The sequence below is a fragment of the Neophocaena asiaeorientalis genome, unplaced genomic scaffold, assembly GCF_003031525.2.
Source record: "Neophocaena asiaeorientalis asiaeorientalis breed wild unplaced genomic scaffold, Neophocaena_asiaeorientalis_V1.1 scaffold171, whole genome shotgun sequence".
Classification (NCBI taxonomy): Eukaryota; Metazoa; Chordata; class Mammalia; order Artiodactyla; family Phocoenidae; genus Neophocaena; species Neophocaena asiaeorientalis.
The window spans coordinates 1,615,376-1,643,155 of record NW_020174013.1 but is presented as its reverse complement, the minus strand read 5'-3'; the positions used below and the strand labels follow the sequence as shown (position 1 = coordinate 1,643,155).

The window sequence follows — 27,780 nt, the reverse complement described above, 5'->3', positions numbered from 1 at the left end:
GTTTCCCATAGCCAAAGAAAAATCCATGAATTCCCATGTGTTTCCAGCCCAAACAATTTTGCTTCCATGAATCTCCTGAAAGAAATAGGCTATAAGTAATTAAACAAACTTGAATACCATATAATTTACCTACACAAAAATGATCCTAATTTCTGTCCTCCCAGTGTGTTACCTTCATATTGACTCTGGAGGACACACTCAACAGTCTCTGTCTTCATCTCAACCCAAGATCAAAACAGCAAATAAATGTCTGGTAATTATGTAATTTAACAGAAAAAAGGCCAAAAACTTGTAGGTAGAGTTTGATTATAATGACATAAAAACTGCATTGAAAATATGTGAGGGAAAACTAGAGTAAATGGTTACTCTGCTAATATAATGAAATTATAGGGTTTTTTTCTTTTCTCCATTTTCTAGATTTTTGGTACTGACTATATTATTTTACAATAAAAATGTTAAATTTGTAAAACTCTATAAAAATTGAGCTATACTTTAAGTTGTACAATTTTTCATTCATATATTAAAAAAGACATTCACAACATGGCATTTAATTCTGATTTAAGTTCCATGAAATAAACCGTACAAAGATTTCTCAAAGAAATTGAGTCTTCAAACTGCATCTCTGTTTTGTATTATATGCAATAGATTCCCAAATATAAGAAAATCATAAAACTAAGGCTGCACTTTGCACATGACCATCATATTTAAGTACGATTTAGAAAAACGTGATACTGACTATACACATCTGATTTAGCTTCATAGTTTCTTATCTAAAGAAGTTTTTAAAAGATATTTACCTTCAGTTTTTCTTACATTTCCCTTTATCACTAGATGAAAATGAATAAGCAATTTGGACATGACATAAATCTAGGATATTCAAAGATACCTATAGAATGAATCTATAGGATAGAAGTTTCCACACAGCATCTGGAGTCAGATTATTTTAAAGGGTGCCTTGACTTTTGAATATAATACTAGATGCAATTATCATAAACTAAACCAGAATATTACAAATGAAGATATTCTAACACAAAGACTTTTAGGATTTTGTTTAGATTATCAATGGTTGTTTTATCCAAATTTTCTTCATTGTCATCCATGGTGTGCCAGACTTCAGGGAAAGGAGATGGTATCAGATGCAAAACTGGAACACCTAACAAGATGAAACAACTTGTAATTAAGTGCATATTTCCCATGAGTAAACTAGAAAGTATCATTCTTCAAGGAAATCTGAGTAGGACTGTACTATATACTGTACTATACTATATTATATAAACACAGCTGATCGTTCATCATCTTCTGTGTACTTCCCTGTATCTTACCCTTATACTCCAAAGCCATTCACTCATTAAACAAATGTTAAGTAATTCAGTAAATAATTATAAAGCACTTACTATGTACCAGCCCCTATTCTAGGAATTGAGGGTTCATCAGTGAGAAGGCAAAGCCCTGCTCATATGAAGCTTACATTCTACTAGAGAAAGAAACCAATACAAAAAATAATTTTAGAAAGTGAGAAGGCTTATAAAGAATAGTAAAACAAGGTAAGGGAATAGAGAATGAGAGGCAGAGAGTAGGGCCAATAAAGAGGTATTTAAAATCAGGGAAGGCCTCTTTGAGAAGCTAACACTTAAATAGATGTAACAAAGGAGAAAGCAAGCTGTGTGGAGATCTGGGGATGAGCATTCCAGGCAGCAGTTTTAGCAAGTGCAAAGGTCCTGAGGTAGGAGTGTGCTTGGCCTGCTTGAGGAATGGCAATGTGTTCCTCACGCAATGTGGCTGGATCAGAGCAATATTAGAGAGAGAGGTAGGAGGTCATGGTGAGGGAGAAAAGAGGTATAAAATGGAGGCCCTTGTAGGTCATGATAAAGACTTTGGGTCTTTTTCTACTTGATGGCAAGCTACCAGAGCTTTAGAGTAGGAAAGTAACATAATTTGATTGACATTTTTTAAAGATAACTCTTGCTCCTACATAAAGAATAGGGAGGCAGAACTTCTCTAGTGGTGCAGTGGTAAAGAATCCGCCTGCCAGTGCAGGGGGCATGGGTTCGAGCCGTGGTTCAGGAAAATCCCACGTGCCGCAAAGCAACTAAGCCCGTGCACTTCAACTACTGAGCCTGCATGCCTAGAGCCCGTGCTCCATAATGAGAAGCCACCGCTATGAGAAGCCCGCGCACCGCAACCAAGATTGGGCCCTGCTCACCACAACTAGAGAAAGCCCGCGCGCATCAACAAAGACCCAATGCAGCCAAACATAAATAAATTTTAAAGAAGAAAAAGAATATTGCTTCTTTATTAGCAGGAAAACACCACAGTTACACAAACTCTAAGAATACAATCTAGCTCTATGAAAGGGAAGGCAGGATGTTCAGAGGTATATGAGATTTGATAAATATTCTATGTGTAGGAAAAAATATAAAAGTGTCCTCAGGGATTTGGAATGACTTTCATAACAAAAAAATAGAAGCCATGAGATGATTGGTGAATGATTTACTTAATCAGTTTTTAAATTTAATGGTTCTTCACACTTCTAGACTGTCGCAAATGCACATAAAGTACAATAAATATAATAGGTAAAAAACACATGTGCAGGCATGCATACATATATACACTCATACATTACCTTTTCTTAAAAATGGAATATGGTCATCCTGAATCACACCTCCATAACCATAATTCTGGAAATACTGCCTCTCCCAAGAGTGATCCTTGAGCAAACCTAATTCACGGAGTTCATGTTCTGCAGATGATAATTAGACAGCAGATGAACGTATCTTTTTATCTGATCAACAGTCAGATGCATAAGGAGTTTGAAATCTTGACACTTGGTTTTAAAACATTATGCAGTAGTACACCCATGACAAAAACCTCTGAGCTGCAGGAGTCAGGCCTCCCCAGAGGGCCCCGGGCCTCTGCCCTCACTGCCCTGGAGGTGGGCGGTGAAACCCCAGGACAGGAACCCAGCCTCTGGCTCCAAAGAAGAATCAGGCCCTAAAAGAGAGCCCTAACAAAATTAGACAATTGTTCTCCTCTGGTTCGCGATTTTAAAGCTGATCTTGCTGCCACGTTTGGCAAAGCAAGGGCCACTCTGTTCTCCCAGCAGTTCCAAGTCTGGGCCACACGCCTGCTTTTGAGGAGGAGAGACCCTATGGGAGCAAAGACGTCCCCAGGCCACTCAGCAGGTCATCAGGGCCGTCACCACCTTGTCCCCTGAGGGTAGGCTGCCGGCTTCGTTTACAACCAAAGATGGTCAAAAGCATCATTTGTATCTTCAATCAAATCAAGCACTCAAAGACACAGTAATATTTGGGTAACATTTAAATATTCAAAGTACATGATGAATACGAGTTCACTGTCAGAAATCCTCACAGCATCTCACATGCCTTTCATTCTACAGATGACGCAGCAGGGAGAACATTTCAACCGAGATTTTTAAAAGCCTTTGTCTTTGGCGTCTGTTTTTTTAAGTTTTCAAACTGTAAATGTTGGGCTTTGTATTTTGATGTAAACTCAGAATAGTGGCATTTGGGACCAGTGACCAAAAACCAAACCAAACTTGTAACTGACCATGGATCTTAATAAAACTGTTCTTGGTAAAAAAGAAAGAAAAAAAACCCTCTGAGCTGAACTTGGGTGTGGACATTTTGGAGTCCTTCTAAGAGTCACACATGATTCTAGCTTTACAGGTGAGAACCTCCTTGGAATCAGAAACTCAACAGAACAATGGAGAGATGGAGAATGAGAAGCTAGAGGAAAATGGAGAGAAAAAACACAGGTGCAGATACTTACAGATCCTCAATCCTGCATGAAGGATGCCTTACGAGGAGATGCAGAGCTTGAAAGGGGAATCCTTAGAGAGAATAGGTATGAAGTACTATACTGAGTGACCACTCTTTGGGAAAGGGATACCTATTATGACTTGCATCAGTGGTTCTCAAAGTGGTCTCTGATCAGCTGCATCGGCACCACCTGGGAACTTGTTAGAAATGCAAATTATCTGGTCCCACCTCAGACCAACTGAATTAGAAATTCTGGGGGTGGGGTCCAGCAATCTGTGGTGTAACAAGCCCTCCGGGTGATTCTAATGCACACTAAAATTTGAGAACCACTGGCCTACATTCCATCAGTCCTGTCATCTTGCAATATAGAACCCATGTATTACAGGATTACATATAACATGAGCCTATGTTACAAGATGATAAGAGATCACAAGAAGAGTTTAAGGCAACTGAATGAAACTTTCCAGGATTGGTTATTTTAATTACTACATTTAAAGGGTAAAATTAGACCGAGTGGTAAGCATTCATATGTAATGTGATTTTAGGAACATCAAGAAAGCCCTTACTATGACCAAAACAATATTCCCATCTGTTTATTGATAATTATAATTCCTTTACCTTAGGATACAACTTTTCCTTATACAATTAGAGATATGGTTTGAAGTGTAAGTATCACTCAGTGGGTTATACAATGGGTTAAAATTGTATTAAGATGTGAGTTACTGATATAAATTCATTCCAGTGGAGGAAATAAGAGAAGGGAATCAAATCCTTGACAGAAGGCCAAACCCAATTTCTTGAGGCTACTCAAAGTAAGGAAAACATGCTCTAAGGAAGTGTCCCCAAGAAGCTTACATTAATAATAGCAATTCTTTCAAACTAGAAACTTAAATTTGCCAAAGATAAGCGTCTGAGGTTCAGGTAAAAGTTTCTTTCATAATATTCTAGATCTGGATATAAGCACGTTCTGAACCCGTGGCAAAAGCATCAGTTGAGATGGCAGCATTTTCCCCACTGCTGAGAAGAAAGTACAACCCTATCCTGCTCCAAAAAGTTCGTGTGGCTAGAAAGGAATTCTTAGCCTGATGTTCTTGCCTCAAAGCAGGGCTCCTGGCCTGGATTCTATAATAAAATTCTATCGCACGTTCACCTCTCCCTGAGGCCAATTTTTTGTGCTTTGTTGTGTTTTGTTTTGTGTGTTTGTGTGTATGTGTGTGGAGAGGGAGGGGTGTATGGAGTGGAGGTACAAGAGAAAGAAGTTATTCTCCTTTTCCTTCTGCAAGCCCCAAGCCTCTCTCCTGAGCCATAGATATCTTTGTTTCCTTGGCTGGTCTGGCCTAACCTTATCTGGTCCCTTCCACTCATTTATTTGACACTGAACCTTCCCTTAAATGACTCTTGAAGGATTTTGGCTTGCTGTTGCATCGCCATTTCTTACTCCTTTGGAAAATAAGCAGAGATTGTACTAGATTTAAAAGAAGGGCACGAAAAAAAACAAAAAAAACAAAAAAAACAAAAAAAAAAAAGAAAATCACATCTGCATAAAGCAGAAAAGAGAAGATGACAAAGACTGAGATGGAAAAGAAAGAAACATTAAAGAATATCTTTTGGTATCATTATGAGGACATAACATTCATCATTATCCAACATGCTTTGCTGAGTTTTCCCTAAAAATGCATTCCATATGCTTCAAACAGGACTCTGAGAAAATATTTCCAAGACATTTCTAAGGATATGCAAATATGAAATGTAGTATTTTATGTTTCCGTTTCAAAATTCAGTTTCATGCAGGAAAATAAAGTGGGCCTGCTAAAAGAGATGAGTAGGAATAATAAACTAATCAATAAAGCAAGAAAAAAAGCCAGTAAAGTATATTGTATACTCAAATCACACACTTAAACCATAAATTCTGAATTTTAAAACTCAGTGTTTGTTAGTGGGAAGAAACCAGGTTTGACTCTTTAATAACAGTGGTGCTTACCAATTGCTTGAAGTCTATGAAACCATCTGGCAGTGTTTGGGAAAAAGTTGGGAAATGTTGGGTTTGGAGCTCCAATTAAATCCAGTAAGATCAATAAGTCCTAAGGGAGAAAAAATATTGTATAATTACTGTCGCCAAAACACATTTCATACTCATCAATGGAAAAAAAAAAAATCGGTCAAAACTAACTGCACGGGGCTTCCCTGGTGGCTCAGTGGTTGAGAATCTGCCTGCTAATGCAGGGGACATGGGTTCGAGCCCTGGTCTGGGAGGATCCCACACGCCACGGAGCAACTAGGCCCGTGAGCCACAACTACTGAGCCTGCGCATCTGGAGCCTGTGCTCCGCAACAAGAGAGGCCACGATAGTGAGAGGCCCGCGCACCGCGATGAAGAGTGGCCCCCGCTTGTCACAACTAGAGAAAGCCCTCGCACAGAAATGAAGACCCAACACAGCAAAAATAAATAAATAAAATTAATAAAAGGCAGAATAGGTGAAAAAAAAAACTAACTGCACTTTAATAACTGAGAACAAAACGGGGAGCTGTATAAATGAACAAAAGGTTTAATAACATTGTAAGTGAATCCTTTGGGGGAAATTTTTAAATCTTGCTTATGCAATGTGGACAAATGGAAAATTGTAGATTCTTTTTGTCTGTAACCCCAGAAGGATATCACTAAGGATAAATTAGAAGGAGGACATTTGGATAAATATCTCATAGGAAAAAAAAAAAAAAGAATACATTTGCTTTATTTTCATGTAGGCATGCAAGCCTGTCTGATCCTCTATTCCATTCTAATTAGCCATTTTATCCCCAGTCTATAATAACACAGCTGCCAAAGGAGAGCATTTGGATAGTAACTATTTATTCCTTAAAGCAGCATATAAGAAAATTTCCTTGACTAGAAGCTCTATGAGCTTAGTCCCTGGATATCCATTTCCTTTTCTATCAAACAAGAAGCTCAAGCTTGCTGATCTCTAAAGGTCCTTTCTGGCTATAGGCCTCTATAATAAACCAGTGTTTCTTAACTTATTTGAGCCATAAAGCATCAGCAGGCTTGAGGACTCCCTGAAGACTAACCCCAGATTAAGAACTCCTGATTTATATAAGTGAGGTAAGGTATGGGTAAATATCTAGCATTGATCCTGACATGTAATAGATAAATATTTTCAGAGTCTATATGACTCTAAAGACATAGTATCTACTAACTCATGAATGATGATTAAATATATTCACTGGGAAAAAATAGGCTTGTTTGAAATAGGAGTATATTCATAAGGTTGGATAAGCTCCTAAGAGTTTGTTTCTGGGGGAAAAAAAATGGTCTAACTATCACTATGGATTCATATATTTGGACCGGTAAACAAGTAACTTTGTTCCTCCTGCCAATCAATCAGGTCTCTTCTCCTCTGAACCCTTTTTAGCCACTTGAGCAGAAGTGATTTAATGAGGTACCAGTTGTGTTCTCCTAACCCCTTATGAGCTGCCAGTGGCCAACGGAACAGAGAGAAAGCCAACATGAGATGTGCTGGATTCACAGAGGACATTGAACGTGGCCATTTGGACTCATAGGGTGAAGGTCAGTGATAGGGCAAAGGACAGGGATGAACGGAGAGGGTTAGAAACAGGCTATCAGTTCACAGATAGGGTGAGGGCCAGGGATGGATGGAGCCACAGGGAAGAATGAAGTCTCAGGGGTTCCATGCTGCGGTTAGTGAGGACTCAAATACTGAGTGAAAGTCAAATATGGGAAGAGAGCCAGAATAGGAAGGAAATTCAAAGGTGGAGTAAGGGACTAGGTATGGGCTGTGGGGTCAGAATGGGGGATGAGTAGGGGGCCATAAGTTGCACCCATTACTTGGTAATAGGAGCAGGGTTTTAAGGCAGCACTGAAATGTCTCCACCACCATGCCAAAACACCACGTCAAAAGTGACACATCAAAACGTCCTATACACACTTGGAGTCACTATAATGCTTTGAAGCCACCGAGGAAATTCTTCACTCTCATCCCCATACTATGTTCCACTCTTACTCCATTTCCCAAGACCCCAGCCTCCTCTGGCTTGACAGAGGCCTCAAAGATGGGATTTGCTCTCTCCACCTCTAATATTTACTGGGGGAATGTGCTCCCGTGGGACTGAAATGAATCTTATGTTTCCTTATTCTGAATTTTTACATCATTTTAATTGAGCTCAGTCAAACATAACTTCTAACCTAGAATCATTCTTTTTTAGCTCTGGGATTCCTCAAAAACCCAACGCCTGCCAAAAAAATGTTCTATTATAAACACTCTGCTCCAAGAATGCCTTGGCATTTTTAGGTCTTTAATTGGCTTCCCCTCCCTGCCACAGGCTTCCTTTGAAGCAGAGTCTGTAGCTGCAGCACCGTGAAAATTACCTGGACTCACCATGCCGTGCAATTGGTTGGTGTCCCTCGCTCCAGGTGGATGTGCAGTTGATGCCATCTTGGACGCTAAGTGCCGAGACCCATACAGAGAATCTTGAGGAGACCAGTGAAGAAAAGCCTCTTCTCCATCAAAGAAAATTAGCTGGAGTGAGAGATCTGGCTTCGAGTCTGAAATATTCTGATTTAAAAAAATAAACAGTAGAAAAAGAGCAAAAATATGAGAACTAAAAAATAGCACGCTTTCCTATTAACTGGACAAAAAGACAGATGTGCCGTGAAGAAAAGGAAGAAGCCAAAGCGAGTGAAAATATGCCAAAATGCATTTTGCACCATTTCCTCTCTGAAAATCATCACGGGTCCCACAGTCTTCAGCCACAGAAATCTCACCTTCTTCACTCCCTCTGAAAAGAGAAGTCTTATACTTTTTTCTTACTCCTTAGAGAACTCTGGAACTATGGAACTGCAGTGGCAGACACTGTGACACAACACCCAGGTCCCTTTCAGAAGGGTGCCTTGTCCCTGTTGCCAGTAGAGGTGTCTGCAGAAGGCCTTCAGTTGTTTGTCCCTTTAAGGATTGGCTCAGTCATGGGGGTTCCTACATCCAATGACTGGCCTAAGCAGGTGCTGGGGGCTCTCTAAAGGGCCATGCTACCTCCAGAGCTCCCCAGGGGTTGGCTGAGGCTGTTGGTGAGCCTGCATGGCAGCCCGGCTTCTCCCTCTGCCTGCTCCCATTTCTTTCCCCTCCCTGCCACAGGTGTTGAGTCAAGGCCACTCCCTACTCTGTGATTGAAATGCTAACCTCCACGTCAGAGCGCACCTCCCAGGGAATCCAACCTGAAACAACGCGAATCTTTCTTGCTTCTCACCTTATGTAAGTCTGCAGTGTTGTACTGAGTCTAGGTTCAAGAATCTGCCCTTGGAATGCAACAGAGATACAAAGAATGGTAATTACAGTCTCTCCCTCAGAGGAACCTACACTTTAGTTGGGTTAGGGAAAGATGAAACAAATACACGGGTATGGCAAAATGTACCAAGGGTCACAAACGTAACACAAAACTCCTCTGGAAATTGGATAGATTGAGAAGTGGAATCCTTGGAGTGTCGAGGAAGACTTCGTGAAAGAGACAGTATTTGAGTGGAACTCAGAAGGGCGAGTAGGATTCTGACTGATTTTATACTTTCCACTGTCTGACAACAACTCTCACCTTTCAGATTAGTCCTTCTGGTACCCTATCCCCACAATCCTTCAACCCCACTGGAATCCATAATCTTTTGAAATGTTCACCTTTTCCCAGTCTTTCCTTTACCCTTATGATGTCCTCACTTCACTATATATTCAGCTTAAATTCCAGAGTCAATCATTCTAATTGCTCCCTGCGTACACACTCAACTCCTGTGCCTCCCTCTGCCTTGGTCAAACTCACATGGCAAAAATATAATATTAAGTCCAACTCTCTAGCTGCTTTGTGCCTGCACTCAGGCAGCTGAACATGGATGAAGAAAAATACACCACCATTTGCTCTCTCCGCCCCTGTGCAGTACTGGGGAATGTGCTCCCGTTGGAGGAACTGCATCTGATGTTTCCTTAATCTGTTATGGATAACACTTCTCCTCTTATCTCTCTAAGGATATTAAAATAGTGTTCTTTAAGTTATTTTCTGCTCCTGTACACTATTTCTTCTGAGTTCATTTTTCAACTTGTATTATTTGTTTTGCTTTCTTTCTTTCATGCTGGAGATGGCCCTCAAATATCTGATCATCCTTTGTGTTCATTTGCATTAAACAATAAGATACTAAAACACTGATTAGAGACACAGATTGGTTGGCTCCACTGCAGGGCAATCTGATGCCCAGTGAGTGTTTTCACTGAGGATCCCCAAATGTCACTGTCTGTGGGTCTTTTCTATGAGGTGGTTCACATTCTCCAGAGAAGGATCCTCCAGGTTCCTGTCTGATGGGTGTGAGCTAGCTGCTGTCTTTCTCGTGCTGGAAGTAAGGGAAGGCTAGGGAATCTCACTGCTCCGTGTGTAGTCTTTCCCCTAAACTCACTGATTTCCATGAGGCACATTATTACTGCCCTCCTTTATATCTGGTGTCCCAACATCCAGAACCTCCCTGGTTCAATTTCTCCAGAAAAATATCGTGTCATCTCCTACAAGGGTACAGGTGGAATACTCACCTACCTGCCAGCTGTGGGGTAGAAATCTTATATACCTAAGTACTCCTTATACAGACTTAAAACACTCCCCTCCTCCGCCCTCTGCCTCACTTCTGCCTTCCTTACTGTCCCCTCCCATCCCTGAGCCAGTCAGGATTTTTCAGGGGACCACTGGCTTCCTTTTTCCCCTCTGGGGAATGTGATGTCTCTCTACTCTGATATGTCATCTGCCTTTTCTCCATTCACCTTCTGTCTTCATATGGTGGTTTCCAGATGTTCACTGGATTCTTCAAAGATGGAATTTTTCTTGATTGTTTTAGGGTGATTTCATCAGAAGGAGGAAAATGTCTTTATCAAGTGAAAAGTAAGTTATCTTTGCATGGTAATCATTTCAATTGTCTTAATATTACTCCTTAATTAGGCCCCAAGAAAAGGAGAGTTTACTGTATTTTGAGTCTCTCATAACTCCTGACAGTACTAAGTACAGGATGTGTCTATGTGTGTACTATATATGCACTCAGGGTTTAATAAGAACTCAGTAATGAAACAGATTGTCTCACTGGCAACACGTGTATAGTGCATACATTAGTGGAGACAGTCTAAGTTTCCAGTTGTCTAAAGGGCCTTGACTGGTTCCAAAGTTCTAACTCCAAATCAAACAGAACACCAGGGCAGAATAAAACTGCTTGGGACCGGAGACATTCTGTTCATGCCCAGGGCAGAAGCAAAAGGAGACAGTCTTCATATTCTGCAAGCTTGAAGGTTCGGGTGCCTCAGAAATGTCAACAGCTTGGCGACTCCAGTGTTCAGTGCAATGACTTCCTTTCATTCTCTTCTCTTAGCACCATTTCATTTAAATAGGCATAGACCGTTTTGGACGATTACTCTGAGTCCTGTGAGGCAACTTGCTCTTTTTACTTCTTTTTAGGATTGGCAGAAAAATAACTGTGGCCTTCAACTTCTAATAACTCAGCCTAGTATCTCGGAGCTAGAAAATCTGTATGGCTAGATTTTCTTCTAGTCATTCTTCCTGGCAATATGACAAACGCCTAGTAACCAGTGTTAACAGGGTCAGTATGTTACCTGCAGTCTTTCCCCAACCAAGGCTGTATCAGCTAATGCCACAACACTAAGGTGTAAAAACCACCCGAAACTCAGTGGCTTAAAACAACAATCATGAGTTCTGTGGGGTCTGCAGGTCAACTGGGGACAACTGGTCTAGGCTGGAGAAGCTCTGCTTCACCCTGCAGTCATCTAGCTTGGCTCTGCTCCACAAGCCTCTTAGCCTCCTCCTGGGACTGGCAGGCCAGCCAAGGCACGCTCTCCCCATGACGATGGCAAAGACATGACAGAGCAAGTCCAATTGCACAAGCACATTTCCAGCCTCTGTTTGTGTCATCTACTAGCATCCCATTGGCCAAGGCAAGTCAAATAACCAACTCCAGAGACAAGAAATGAGGAAGTACCACCTGCTAAAGTGGGAGGGCACAGCAAAGTTACAAGACAAAAGAGGTGAATGTATAATTGCAATCTTATTGCTAGAGGAGGAAGACTGCAAAGAATTGGAACCATCATCCAGTCTCCTATCCAGTCTTCTCCCAGGTCACATTCTTCCACCCCTTACCCAACCCATGACAGCTGAAGGACATAAAATATGTCCTTAATACAAATCTAGTTAAAGTACAACTGGAAGAATAAAACTGATACTCTCAAAGTTTGCATTCAAAACCAGTCTTTATTTCTAATTGTCCACATCACTGCTTACCTCTATTAGAAAAGATAATTAAAAGAATATATGAGTATTTTGTTAATGGAGATCCCCACGCAACAACTCATTCAGTCCTTTCTGTTTCTGTTCACCAAAAGCAGGTGTGAATTACATGGAAAAAAGTAAAGGAGCTCACCAAGAGATTGTGAGCCCACCACACAGATTGTGTCTTTAAGTCATACTTCACCTCACTTCATGTACTTACACTAGAAATGCAAATACGAAAAATTAACCTTTTATATCAGCTTCTGAACCCTCTCACCCAATTGCTGGGAAAGGATGCTAGTTAAAAGCAGGACAGAGCATGGGACAAAGACATTATAGAAGGTTCAGAAAACAAAACAAAATGAAAAAACAGTGAAAAGGATACTGAGAGGTTATAAACAATTCTTGCTTTCTTCAAGTTCAGCATCTAAAGCAAAAATAGAACCAAATATCTCTATTACTTCCATTACAAGATAAATCTTTTACTTCTTTACCCCCCTTGTATCAAAAGCTGGCCCCTTCATAAAGCTTCGAGGGGAAAAAAAGGTATTTGTTGCCTGCGAACAAAGTTTTTTGTTTCTGCTTTGTTGTGTTTACTTGGTTATGAGTGATATCTGAACAAAGTGTCTTCATCTAGCTTAGCACTTTTTTTCAATATACACTTAAGAACACAGAGACTGAAATAACATCTGAGAGTCCCAGAAGTATTCTGAGCTGAGAATGTAACAAAAGCTCTGCTATGCTGTATAAAATTGAGCCAAGATTCACAGATAATAACAATAATACATTTCTGCTTCATGCTTTTCATCTTGATGTGTCTGAATTACCCACTGTCTACTTCAGAACCACTAGCAGAAACTCCCTCCTTGACTCAAGGCCGCCACATCTCAGTATAGAAGGCTGTGATGTTCCATGACTATATAAACAAGAAGAAATAAACATAATTCTCCTACACATGCCTGTACCAACCTTCCACCTTCTTCATTTTTTGCAAAAAAAAAAAATTTTTTTTAATTTGATGTGTAGTCATAACTAAGAAATCAAGTGCCAATCAATGAATATACTATCATGTACTTATTGCCCATGGTGGACATTTTAAATAATATAATCTTCCAATTAATATTATTTCAACTTCATTTCATTTTGCAACAAATTAGTACAAAATGTACAGAAAGTCTACACTTCTAAATGGCTTTCTCACTCACCCAAGGATTCTAGAATTCACTCTGAATTACTGCTAACATGTTTTATCTCAGGAATCTACAAGAGGGAAACAGATACCTTCAACGAAAGGAGTTGCTTGTCTACAGCCCGGGCAAGTTCCAGTATCATCGCACATGGCACAGCTGAATCAGTGGCTCCCACAAACACTCTGTTGTCCCAATGAGGAAAATACTTGGAGTCATAGTGACAGGCGAGGACCAAGTGTCGTTTAGCAGTGGGATTGAGGGTGCTGATAATATTTGAGAAAGACCGGTACCCATAGGGTGTCTGACTCAAGAAGGTATCCACTTCCAAGACCCAGTCAGCTTGAAGTCTCTGAATTCTCTGCATGATGTGCTGATCAAAACAAAAAACAAAATTTCAGCTCTAGACAGTTAAATTTTATGTAATGCCTTTCAAGTTAAAAAATGCAATCCATGCTTATTATATGAAGCAAGGATGTTTAAAGGAAAAGCTAATCATCTCCCTCTCCCTTAACCTCCCCCTGCCAATCCAACTCAACCAACTGTTAATATTATCGATGTTAAGAGTCTGCTGTATATCTTTCCACACCTTTCTCCTTGTTTATACAAAAATGTACTAGCGCTCAAACACGTATATTTGGCCGAGGGATGTATATTCTTATAAGAATAGAATCCTACTCTATATTTGCTCTGCTCCTTGCCCCTCTCACTTAACAGTGTGTCATGGACATCTCTGCACATCAGGAGAGGGAGCTTCAGTTCAGTATATATTAAAGCCCACCTTTAATATTTCTAGGAGGATAACAAGACAGGTTTGAGAAATTAGATATACTAGGTGGGTCGTACAGGTCATAACTTCTACTCTAAGCTCTTTGAGGGTGAGAACTGCACATGGCAGCTCTTTTTGTCCGAAGCACTTAGTATGTGCCCCTAGTCAGCAAATATTTCATAATGTAACAAACACTAACAAAAAATACTAATGCTCCCCTGTTAAGGATAATTCACAGAGAGTCCCGTTACAAGGGGATGGTTGGGGGATATTTGGGGTTCTGCCCGCTCTAAGAATCAATAAGCAACTCTGAACCATAATGACATATCAAGCAGTTTTCCCTTTGCATTCAAGGCAGGTCTAGACCCACTGCAAACGCCGGTGAAAATAAGGAAGAATCTATTTTCCCATCTCTCCTGGTCATCTTGGGCTTTGTGAGCAACATGGTGACTGACAGGGAAAAACAGCAGATGGAAAAGAAACACCACTTCAGGGACTGGAGGTGTCTTCTTAAAGAATCTAGGGCTACCCTGGTGGCACAGTGGCTAAGAATCCGCCTGCCAATGCAGGGGACACGGGTTCAAGCCCTGGTCCGTGAAGATCCCACATGCTGCGGATCAGCTGAGCCCACGAGCCACAACTACTGAGCCTATGTGCCACAACTACTGAAGCCTGCGCACCTAGAGCCCGTGCTCCACAACAAGAGAAGCCACCGCAATGAGAAGCCCGCGCACCGCAGTGAAGAGTAGGCCCCGCTCGCCACAACTAGAGAAAGCCCGCACACAACAAAAAAGACCCAATGCAGTCAAAAATAAATAAATTTATTAAAAAAATAAAAAGAATCTAGAGTTTGTGGTGTGAAAAGCTACAGGTGAGTTCATTGCTGTTCCATTTGCCCTTTCCTATCTTTATTTTCCCTTTGCTTTATTTTCCTCACTATGTTCCATTTATTTCATTTTGAAATATTATACAGATTTTTGTAAGTTGCCTTAAAAAATTATTTTTAAGTCACACAACAAACTAACCATCAACACATCCGGCAGTTTGTTCCACAATGAACATCCAGTGGGGATGGACCTTGAGGTGATAAACAAATAACTTATAATGACTGGAAAAGAATGGGAGATTCCCCTCCACACACGACTTTCTAGCCTAGCCAAGTCTTGTGTGACCTGCCCTGACTAATGTGACATGACACGTAGGCAAGGGCCTTGGAACAACTGGGGCAGGAAGCTTCCAGGAAGAGGAAAACTAAGCCAGAGGGAGGACAGTGCCTCTACAGTCAGCCCTGCAAAAGCCAAATAAACAAACAGTTTCCCAGATATTCACTCCTTGCTCTCTGTCAGGAGGTGGACTTTGGCCTAAAGAGCATGTATACACAGTACCTTACCTTTTCTATTACACATTTACAGGTTGTCTTTTCATATAAAAATAATTTTTAAAACTTTATAACCTTTTTGAAATTATCACTCATATCTCATTTGTTATTCTCCACAATTCTTAGCACTGAGCTTTGTACACAGTAGGCTATCAGTAAATATGGGTTGATTATAACAAATAAGTTATTCTCAATGAGATTATATAAAATTATATGATATGGAACATGAATAGTTTGACTAGAGAGAAATCACTGCATCTAAGACAAGTTTTCCAGAGAATTTGAAAATAAGTTATCCTCAGACTTTGGCGAAAAGAAATTTTTCCATAAAAGGGGTCAACCTTAAAAAAAAATAAAAAGCACATCCGCCAGAACATCTGGTATCCAGATGATGAGCTGCTCCATAAAATGTGTTCAATACCAATAGCTGCCTACATGCTTACAAAATGAATTGGGATTTTAAAAGATGTTATCTGTTAGCTTTGCTCAGCTGAAGTCTCACACACAAACTCATTCCTCATCCAGTGAACAGGTTTTGGCCATAATTTCTGATATCTGTGTTGACACTAAAATCCACAAAAGCATCAGCAAATGCCCCAAAAAGGGTTCTGCCTGAACTAACATTTTTTATTCAGTATAAATATTTTTATTTATCTTAGCAACTAATTTCTTTATAAACAATCAAATTGGCTGCATAATCTAATTAGGTCACCAATATCCCTTACAGTTGAGCTTTTGGCTTGCAGACTTAGTCTGCAAGTTCCCACTATAATTCTCTAGAGTAGGCTCCAGAAGCTACTGCTCTTCTCACTAGAGTGCCCCTGAACAGGGAGTGCTAGGCTATGAGAGGGCATCTAAAGCAGCTGTGCTTCTCTAACTACAGGTAGCAAAAGCCTCTGCCTACCAGGCATGCTAAAATGCAATCTAGAGTACAGACTGTATCTTGGATTTCTATACATCTATCTTTTTAAATAGAGAAGGGAGAAAAGAGACAAAGAGAGATGGATAGATTGAGACAGAGAGAGATGGAGATTGAAAAGAGAGACAAAGAAAAGGATATGAAAATAGAGGGGGAGACAAGGAGAGAGAGACAGAGACAGGCCAAGAGTGGGAGTGGAGAGACAGAGAGGAAGAGAGAGAAAGATAAAAGTAAACATGGCATTCTACTTCCTGGGGAGGAAGGCCCCAGGGGATTTTAGGTTAACACTGGTGAATGATCCTGGGTCAAATTAATTAAACTTACATTCTCATTTCCAAGTTCTGAGAAACACTGTCATTAGTAGACCAGATTTGTTTGGAGGAAGCAGATCCTGCGATATTTGCAATAAGTCTGCAAACAGACCATTGTCTGCATGCTGAACCCTGCCACTGGGGACTTCAGGGTCCTCCTCCCTTTTGGGTGGACCATATATTAGTCTCTCAGGCTCCAAGCTGAAGGCCCTCCACCCAGAGCCCTCCATTCAGGGATACACATACCTTTCAATGAAGAAGCCTAGCTTTAGCTACTCAGATGCACTGGACATACACAGGGGATTTTAACCACCATGTTTCAAGCTTGCCTCTTTTAGACAAAGTTTCTGGCTCGCTCCTTAGTGAGACTTTACCACCCTGATTTTTTAAATTTATTTTTTATTCCTCTCTCAGCTAGAAATCACTGAAATCCTCAAAATTTAATACTGTCAAAGTATTAAATTTACAAATAAAGTATCTTCTCTAATAAAAATATTCTAAAAATCCAACAGGCAGCTTTAGGCCCATTGATCAGAGACAATAAAAATGCAGACTATGGGATATTGTTCCCATATTATCTTCTGAAAGGGAATTCATAGCAATGCACATCTTTATTGATAACTGATAAAAGTTAAATCACTAACCAATTTTATATCAAGTCCACACTTTTTTTAGATTTTAGAGTCTCCTTTAATTATAACCCTGAAACTCTATGAAATATAAAACATCTGATCTAGTGCTCAAAAACGCCTTAGGAGAAAAAAATAATTTTCCACCATTCTTGTCAAAATGTAGTTCAGAATAAAAGGTACTAATCCTAGTCAAACTAAAGCCATTAAGTGTAGTTCCCTCATAATAACTCAGGGTCATCTACCTCATCTTCAAAAGAGGGAACCATTTATCTTCCACAGCTTAGGGGACAGCTTTCCTAAAACTCATGGTAATTTTCTTTCCCCAAAATTATAAAATCAAATCTCTTAAGTGAGATTTCTAACACAACCATCCTGTTAGGACTACTACTTTGTCAGCCAGCCCATGTGCAGGTAGCCCAGCAGCTATTCCCAGCACATTCCAAAGCACCGTCAATAAATTTCTCACTTGCCTCCACCCCACATGACATGGAAGATGTTATTATGGATTCTGTAGCACTTTTAAATGAATATGAATTTTTAAAACCATGACAGAACCTATGTGTATTATTTGTGAAATCTATTCTGTTGAAGTTAAAGATCAAATAGCAATATTTGTTGTCTTTATGGCTTTCTAGAGGTCACAGGCAAGGAACCTCAGGTCTGAAGTATGCACATACATTTCTCGGTATATACTTGGCCTTCTGAGCAAATGGTATGGGGAAATGAAAAAAGTGGAGATAAGTGAGTGCTACAGACCTAGATTTTTTCTAATGAGGAACTCAGGATTTGGGGAAGACCCAGTAAGTGCTGTGAACTTCTTTTAGAAAATGCTTGGGAGACGAGGCCCAGGGGAGGTCACTGAAATGAGCGGTATGCACCTCACTCTCCGACCCGGGCCTGAGAAGATACAGAGCTGGACACATTTGTAAGCACACACCACAGAGCTGGTCTCTCCCTGCTACCACTCTCCAGGGATTGGATGGAGAGGTCAAGCAGATACCAGTCCTGGTTCTGGCCTCATCACTGCTATGTGTACAACTTTGAGTGAGTTAATTTGCATACTTAAGCCTCAGATCTTTTTTTTTTTTTAATTTATTTAATTTTATTCATTTTTGGCTGCATTGGGTCTTCATTGCTGCACGTAGGTTTTTCTCTATTTGCGGCGAGCAGGGGCTACTCTTCATCGTGGTGCACAGCCTTATTGTCGTGGCTTCTCTTGTTGCGGAGCACGGGCTCTAGGCGCACGGGCTTCAGCAGTTGTGGCTCGCGGGCTCTAGAGCTCAGGCTCAGTAGTTGTGGCGCACGGGCTTATTTGCTCTGTGGCATGTGGGATCTTCCCAGACCAGGGCTTGAACCCGTGTCTCCTGCATTGGCGGGTGGATTCGTAACCACTGCGCCACCACAGTAGCCCCCTCAGGTCTTTTTAAATCTGTAGCACTGGGAGAACAATTGTACCCACAATTATTGTGTGGATGGAATGAGAGGATCCATGCAAAGACCTCTGTAAAGTGGCTGACCTGAAAAAAGTGCCAGATGAACATCAGCCATCATCAGCATTATTCCTCACTCTGCCTAGAGCTTGGAAAGAACTAAGGTGCTCTTTGGGTCTCTGCCACCTAAGTCCTTAGGGGAAGCAAGAGCTGTTTGGATAGAAGACAAGAGGCTAACGGGGCAACAGACAATGGCATCTGGGCTCAACTTGAAAAGCAGAAGCCAAATACTGGATAGAAAGGAAGAGCCCACCAGCTGTGCTGCCAGGCCTTGCAGGTGTCCCTCTGTCACAGCAGCGGAGTGCCAAGGTGTTTGCCTGAAGTGTTAGGGCAGGTGGGCTACTCTCAGAGGAGGATATGAGAGGCCAGCCTCACCCCATTCCTTCCCAAGCTGCCCCTTAAAATGGGGCTACTTTGAAAAAATAGTCATTCAGGGCTGGGGTTTCTGATTGCTTAAGAGGACTGACACTAAGGAGACAGAGAGACATTCAGGTCTAGCCCACCTTATGGCTTAATCTACCCTCTATAGCAGTGCCTTTCAAACTGCAGTGTGCAAATCAGTGTGCCTTGAAAACAGATTAGTGGGTCATGACCAGCTTTTAAAAAATCATAATAATAAATAGTAAAATAGAATTAATATCAGGGCAAATTGCAGGTAATAGGAGTATTTTTCATGAAACTTTTGTATCAGTTAACTCTATGTTTGTGTGTATAAAATGTAAAATATATATATTTGTTTACCATGGGCCAGAGTCAGAAGCCTGAGAAGCATTGTACTGGACAGAGTAGCTTATCACTGATCTTGACTCTCCCTCCTGGGAGAATACAATTTCCCAAAGGGGAATAAAGGCTTATTAGGACAGTAACTCACTCTTGACCCAGAGCGGTTAAGAAAGAAATGTCCAAGCCTGTTGATATTGGGTGTTTAGGGTCCAAGAAAACTCGGTTGGGTACCTGGGGTTGTGTCATAGAAATGATCAAGAGTTGAGTACTTAGTACCCTGTCTGATGTTGCACCCCAGACAGAGACTTCACACATAAATTGATTTAGGTTAACATGCATCTTTTAATTCAGAACAGATATTTGCTCTCAGTTGTTTGGTTTTCTGGGTGCTCATTTTAGTGAAAAAGATGAGATGACAGATCTGAGTATCAGACAACTCAGCACTTCAGGCATAATGTTATCTCTCAGTGAAAGCAAAGTGTTCCACAGCCTTCAGGTTTGTGTGCTGTTTTCTCACCTGGCGAGCAGCGTAGCTTCCAGGGGATCCGGGATATCGCTCAATCAGCAACGGTCGTAAGTCATTTTGCCACATTTCAGAAATACTGGTGCCTTCTGCAACTTGTCGGAGAGACGATAAATTCAAAAGGGCTGGTTGGTGATGATTCTGAGGATCAAATAAAATTATTTAACTGGCTATCATTTCATAATATGTTTAAGACTTATCCTGAGACACTTGCCATTGTAAAATATTCGCTTTGAACCTCAAAATAAAGGGATAGCTCTTACGTTATACAAAGTAAATTAAACTACTCAACTTTAAAATTGGCCCCTTAGATCTAGAACTTAAACTGTTTTGGCGGCTTGTTTTTAAAACAGAATTAATATAATGCTTTGAACCTGAGAAGTAATATTTACCACTTATAGCCTGTGTTATTTTAATAATTTTTGTACAATTGCTTTGTAAAACTAAGGTTTACAAATAACAATTGATATCCTAGTCTTAAGGAAACTTAATATTTCAAAAACTACAGCCAAAAAACAATATAATTTGTTAGCATAATTGCTTTATAAAAGCCAGTGAGGTGTTACAGAATAAGTATATTCTTGGGGTGAGAGAAACTAGATTCAAAGTTTCTGGCTGCCATTTATAGGTTGGATGACCTTGGGCAGGTCCCTTAAATTCTCATTCCCCTCAAAATACTAATAAAGGAATTTGAGCTAAATCTGCACTGTCCAATGTGGTAGCCACAAGCCACATGTGCCCATTAAGCTCTTGAAATGTAGACAGTCAATGTGTGTAATACACATATTGAATTTCAAAGACCTAGCATGAAAAAAATGTAAAATATCTCGCTAATAATTTTTATAGTGATTACACGTTGAAATGAAAATTCTTGATATACTGAGTTAAATAAAATATAGTATTAAAATTGGTTTCACCTATCGCCTTTTACTTTTTTAATAGAGCTACTAGAAGATTTTAAATTATATATGTGCTTCACGTTATATATTGCTATTGAATAGCACTAACCTAGATGATTGCTGCAATTCTTTTCAGCCGAGCTTGATGATTCTATAACCCACTAAATAGTACACCTTTTGCCTTCAGTGAAAATTATTTTAATATTCTATTAATGCTCACACTCTTTGGTACACTTATATATTAATTAAGTGAACCTTAATTTAAGCAGCTGAACAAACATTCAAATTTGTATTTTGGATATGACTTTACATGTGATAGAGTAATGATGAATCATTCATTCATTACATGCTTATCAGGTACTCAGTGATGGAATGTGTTACTCCTCCCCATAGGCATCAGTGTGATTCCTTGATCAGAGGATTTCTTCCCTAAGGGGAAGGTTGAAGGTAACACAAATTCTTTGGAATGCAAAACAGAGCTCAGGGCAGCCCTGTCTACTTTACAGCTTTTTCCAAGACCTGTGTAAATTGACTATGTCTAAGTTATCACATGGCTATCTTCACTCCATGGGACACTGTGGAATTAGAGAATGCTTGTTGCCTAATTACTTATACCCATCTACACTTTGCTATGCTTCAGCGTCACTCTCAGGTATTATCATGCAAAGAGCGTGAGCTGTGGGTCCAGGCAGCCCCCCTTCAACTCAGCCTCTCAACTCAACTCCCCACCACTTACTAGCTGGCCAGGTTACTTAACCTTATTAAGGCTTAACATTCTCATCTGTAAAAGGGAGGTAATAACACCTACTTCCTAGGGTAATTATAGTTGAGCTAATACATGTAAACTGCCTCAGTAACTATTTGGAAAGTTTTATTAGTTCTATTACCGTCTATGAAACATTAAGAGGGATAGAATTCCAAGCTGGAAAGGCCACTGAGAGATGATTATCATCCAATCTCTTTGCTTTCTGTCAGTGGAAACTGAGTCAGAGAAACCAACTGATTTTCCCAAGGTTGTAGGAGAGTTACAGGTAAGTTTGAGAGAAAGGATCCTGGCCCTGTAGATTCCCCATCCCATGCTAGTTCTCCTCTGCCTTCCTGCACTGTCTGTGAACTTCCACTGTTAAATACAATGTATCGATGCTGTAACTGGAACATCTCAAGGTTTGTGTTTATTTACTGGTAATACATTTTTAAATATATTTCCTTAGTAAATTTGTTGCTGCAGCCTTTAAACTCCTTGGTACCTCAGATCTAAGTCCTCCTGTTAACTCTCAAACAGCACTTTGAGAAGGAAGAAGGAGCTAAAAGACAACAATAGAAATGTGAGAAGTGAAAAGAGAATGGAGGCAAGAAGTCGGAAACTTACATGGTTAATCATTACTTAACACGGCCAACAAGAGCCTCCGCCTCCGGTCTCTCCTGCTGCCTCACAAGCCCCATGCAGGGCCACTCACCCCCCCACCCTGCCCCTGCCCGGGTTCACCATGCTTCAGTCACCTGGCATCCTTCCAGGACCCAAAGCGGTGTGAGGCTCAGGCCTCCTGGGGCCTTTGCATTGTGGTGCCTTCTACCTTGAAGGCTTTCCCCTTCCTCTTCACCTGGCTAACTCCTGCTCATTTCAGGTTGTAGCCCAGAGGCCTTGTGTGTTTACTTGTTTAATGGCTGATTTCATGCAAGAGGTCAACTCCAGGAGGACAGGAACTATCTCTCTTATTTTCCACTCTCTCCCCAGAACCACACAGTACCCAGCTCACGTGGCACACTCAATAAATACTGGATGAATTCATCAAATGTGGAATCGACAGATGAACTATTTTTCTAAAATAGTTCAACTTCACTAAGATTATGTTTACATAATAATAAAGTAAAATGGGCATGTTTGCCATCATATATACCAAATCAGTTGAATGAACAGAAATTATAAAGTCAGGAAAGACAAGTGGCTGCCTGTTGCAAAGGGCCAGGAAGTGCTGTGGGTCAATGTTGGTGGGCTTTGTTCTTTTTGAATTTCTGAGAGTCGATGCTTGGGATGATTTAGAGTTGAGTTGGCCCAGTAGTCATTGTGACAATCAAGAACTGTTGTGTCAAAGGCTGTTTGGCCAGGGACTCCTTTTCTATGCACTATCTATTACTCCATCCCAGAACCTACCTGGTCACTGTGGTCCTTCACTCCATGTCCACAGTGAAAGGAAATCAAGCTGATGTGTAAATGGGCAATTTATATTAAAGATTGCTGCCATGACCTCCCCCCGCCGCACTGCCCACCTGCCCAGTGGGGTGGAGTGTCACTCCAGGACGCTTTGTTTTGGATGTGTAAGAGCCCCCTGTCCAATAATTCATTGATGTCTCTGTCACTGTCACCGGGCTCTTTCTCTGGCCTTAATTACTTAAGCCTTTCTATTGATATTTATTAAAGCCCTGAATGGAAAAGCATTCGCTTTTTCCAAACTAAATGGCATCCATTCTATTTTTGTGGAGGCTGACTCTCAGAATCCAATAAATCTAAACATCTATGTGGGGCTGAGAGGAAGGAGGAAGAGGGGAAACCTGGAAAGAAAGTGTGGGCTGGGCATGAGGAGAGTAAACAAATGAGGCAAAACTATGGTGAGCCCAATGTTAAATGTCAACCCCCAATTATTCTAGGTTTATTTCAGTTAAAAGGCATGTAGACAATTTTCTATTGGGACAGGCATTCTCAGAGGAATGAGTCTCTATTACAGCCCCTGCCTTGTCTTTCATCCAGGCAGAAAGGACAATAAGTCTGCTTTGGGTGACAAGAATCTTTCAGCTAAAAAAGTGTGACCCAGATATCCTACAGCATCTCCTCTGGACTAATCCCATGGTGCCAGGCCAAAGAGGAGTTTAATTACATAATTTGTAGAGCTGGCCCAGCTTTCAGAGGGATTTGAGGTCTCAAACCATTGAATTAAAGGGAGAACATTACAGAAGCATAGCCAATTCAATTCTAGTTTCCATCCCATATGAGCGTCTCCCAGACAGCACTCAGATTAACACCTGTGTCTACTGCAAATTCAACCCAGCCAGCATTTACTGAACTCTTTCTGTGTCAGATGCCACTGATATTACAAATGCAGTTGTGGAACAGTTGGGAAGTGAATAAGATAAAGTTCTGTCTTCTTTAAAGGCTAGCAGCCCTCTATCTAAAAGCAAAGTAGTGCAGGCTTTGAAAACAACAATTTAGGGCCAAATCGCAGCTCCCTCACTTACTAGCTGTGACTAGGAAAAGTTTCCTTATCTATATAATGGATGTCATAGTACTTACCTGCCAGATGGTAGAAGCTCAAAAATGGCACATTTTCTTTCTCCCTCTGCCACCAATACCCAGGCTACCACTGGCCCCCTGTCCCTTCCTTGGAGTCTCCATTGCTGCTTCATGATTCATAAGAATCACGATGGGTAGAGGGGTAGATGGTTAAGAACTTTTAGAACCATGGAGGAGGGGAGCCCTAAGATTTTTTAGAATATATGTGGCTCCAGAAGCAGAAGAATGTGAAATGCTGTGAGAGCAGTATTTGTCCTCCAGAACTACCCTGGAGGAGGACTTTTAGGTGAGGCTAACTTTCCTGTTCAAGGTTCCTCTGTTCAAAAAATCTGTCCCTCCACCCTCAATATGACTCAAATAATAAAGGAAAATTCTACCAATTAAAATATGTTGGGTCCCAGCTTTACAATAAAGTTTGGAAACAACCTAACTATCCAATAATAAAGGGATAGTTAAACTAAGGAAACATGAGGGCTCTTCAGTTCGCTGCTGTAATGGTGATCAAGTTTCCTCATCTGTAAATTGGGGATGAACATACCCTCCTCACAGAGACACAGTGAGATTCAAGTCAGATGCTTATATATAGAATCCTGGTACCCAGATGCCAATGCCCCTAAGTATATACCTGTGGGCCCACCTGTGAATCTAACAACTTATAATATTACTTCTATGGAAAACAATGTTTACAAGTTTCAAATAAGCAAACCACGGTCTTCTAAACACAACCAAAAGTTAGGGTTGAACTGTTTTTACATATTAGATCCCATTGTTAGAGACACACCTTTATTTCAAAGCAAAGAAAATGGATTTCAAAATCAATGCTTCCTTTACCACACCTCACCTTTCGGCAGACCAGTGTGCCAAGGGCACACCCCACGTGACTAAAATAGCTAAATGCCATTCAGAGCAGGAAGGCATGTATTTTAGTGTGGATTAATTCATTTCCCAGGCTTCAAACTGTACGTGACATCTGGAAGACTTTATGAAAGCCTGGAGAGTAAGGGAGGGCAGGGGGAACCAGAAATCAGGAATTGTCATGGTTGATTTTGTCATTTGCTTCTTTAGCTTGCACCACGTTAAAGCAAACAATTTCCCAATAGAAAAGCGATCAGAAGTTTCTTAAATATAAAAGGGATGCGTGCTTTAAAAGACATTTCTCAAAAGTTAGTCTCTTTCATTTAAAACATTGTAAGAATCCAGCACCTTCTCCCACCCACAAATACATCCTGCCTGTAGATGATCCCTTCAGAGCAGCTCCTTCAAACAGTCCCCACCTCATTTAGTTCCATTCATGTCCATGTATCATAGACACATTTGGTGGCTCCACATTTCGGTAGTTAATGCCCCTTCCCAATTTCTGGTCAGGAAGGAGAAGATTTAAGTCTGTGCTGAATCCCCATGGGAAGCTTTTCTTTCTTTTTCTTTTTGCTAAGATTTTGCTGATTTATTTTTTTTAATAGATCTTTATTGTAGTACAATTGCTTCACAATACTGTGTTAGTTTCTGTTGTACAACAAAGTGAATCAGCCATATGCATACATATGTCCCCATATCCCCTCCCTCTTGAGCCTCCCTCCCACCCTCCCTATCCCACCCCTCTAGGTCATCGCAAAGCACAGAGCTGATCTCCCTGTGCTATGCGGCTGCTTCCCACTAGCTAACTGTTTTACATTAGGTAGTGTATATATGTCGATGCTACTCTCACTTCGCCCCAGCTTCCCCCCTCCGCGCCCCCACACCATGTCCTCAAGTCCATTCTCTACGTCTGTCTTTATTCCTGCCCTGCCACTAGGTTCAACAGTACCTTTTTTTTTTTTTAGATCCATATATATGCATTAGCATACAGTATTTGTTTTCCTCTTTCTGACTTACTTCACTCTGTATGAGACTCTAGGTCCATCCACCTCACTACAAATAACTCAGTTTCGTTCCTTTTTATGCCTGAGTAATATTCCATTGTATATATGTGCCACATCTTCTTTATCTATTCATCTGTTGATGAACACTTAGGTTGCTTTCATGTCCTGGCTATTGTAAACAGTGCTGCAATGAACATTGTGGTTCATGTCCCTTTTTGAATTACGGTTTTTCTCAAGGTATATGCCCAGTAGTGGGATTGCTGGGTCTTATGGTAGTTCTATTTGTAGCTTTTTAAGGAACCTCCATACTGTTCTCCATACTGATGGAAATAAAAACAAAAATAAACAAATGGGACCCAATTAAACTTAAAAGCTTTTGCACAGCAAAGGAAGCTTTTCTTATAATGAAGTTATTCTTGGGTTGACTACCCTCATCCTCCCCAGGTTCCCTATGGCTAGTGGTGTCCATGTGTAAGTGGGGCATGTTGTGGCCCTTGAATGGTGAAGCTGTAAGTGTCACCCAGAGAGCTGAAGTGGGCTATTCATACACATCGCCTGTGGCTGGGCAGGAGAGGCATGTGGACCATGAGAGGGCCTATGCATTCACCTTACGTCCTGGATTTCCAAGCTGCAAATCAATACTGCGAATCAATACTGGCAGACTGTAAGCATTTAAAAGATCTGTTCAACAACACTGTCAAAGTTTATATCCCTTTACATTGCTGCTTTTCTTAGTATCTTTAAAAGTATACCATTTACTCCAATACCATTAACCTTTGTTTAAGTTCCTAGCAATTTCAGGATTTCAAAACTGTTACACAAGAAAGGGAAATAATTGTAAACCTATATACTTCACACAAAGGAAACTTGCCAATCACTTTTATCCTAAGTTCCTCATGTGAAATCTCCAACTCTATACATTTCTCTGACAATTGCATTTTACTGTCTTTTGAGAAATATATATATATATATTTAAAGTAAAGCATGTCTCCAGTCAAGCTCCTTCGTTCGGAGCTGATCCGCTTAAAAATCTAAAACAGACTGACAGTGACAGGACCGTGCTGAGACTGCATGGAGACCTCAACGTCGGGAGGGCTTCCTTGGATGTCGCGGCGAGGGAGCGGTGGGCACACCGCCAGACGCGGCCAGCACCCCGGCGGCCAGGAGCGCAGAGACCGCTGGCCGCGCGTGTCCCGAGCGGGCGGCGGCGCGGCGACGCACCCTCACCTCCCGGCTCCGCCACCGCAGGCAAGTCACACTTCCTGTGCCTATCAGTACCCGCATCCGACCGCAGCCGAGCGGAGGCCGGTGACATCACCCAGCTCCCGTGGCATCTCCAAAGCATCCCCGCGGCCAGCGAGGACGCAGAGCCCCGACTCCTCGGGGCGCAGGGGCCGGGGACTTCGGCTCTGCCCCGCCTCCCATCCTACCTAGGTGGGGGTCACGGGACTCTTGAGTTCCCGCATCCGCAAGAGCCTCCCAGGTACAATCGCCCAGCAGCAGCCCCTCACCTTCTCCTGGGTCCAGTCTGCCGCTCCCCGACTGACCCCCCGGGACACCAGGGGCAGGACGGCCACCAGCAGCAGCAGGCGGAGGGTGTCCATGACACGCAGGTCCCCGCCGCCTGCCATCTCTCCTGGGCTCTCTGGGCGCCGGTTCCCCGAGCCGCCGGCGGTCACGAGCCCGGGAACGCGCGTCCTTCGCCTTCCCCCTTCTCCACCCTTG

The 27,780-nt window shown here is 41.4% G+C and overlaps 1 protein-coding gene across 1 annotated transcript; it reads right to left on the bottom strand.

Annotated features, from left to right (window-relative positions):
* Window positions 1-301: 301 nt before the first annotated feature.
* QPCT (glutaminyl-peptide cyclotransferase) lies at window positions 302-27,780 on the bottom strand. Its single transcript, XM_024753437.1, has 7 exons — window positions 27,567-27,780; window positions 20,006-20,152; window positions 13,361-13,639; window positions 8,170-8,346; window positions 5,761-5,860; window positions 2,624-2,740; window positions 302-1,153 (listed from the first exon to the last, which is right to left on the bottom strand). The coding sequence occupies exons 1-7, from the start codon at window positions 27,684-27,686 to the stop codon at window positions 1,008-1,010; spliced, it is 1,086 nt and encodes a 361-aa protein (XP_024609205.1). The 5' UTR covers window positions 27,687-27,780; the 3' UTR covers window positions 302-1,007.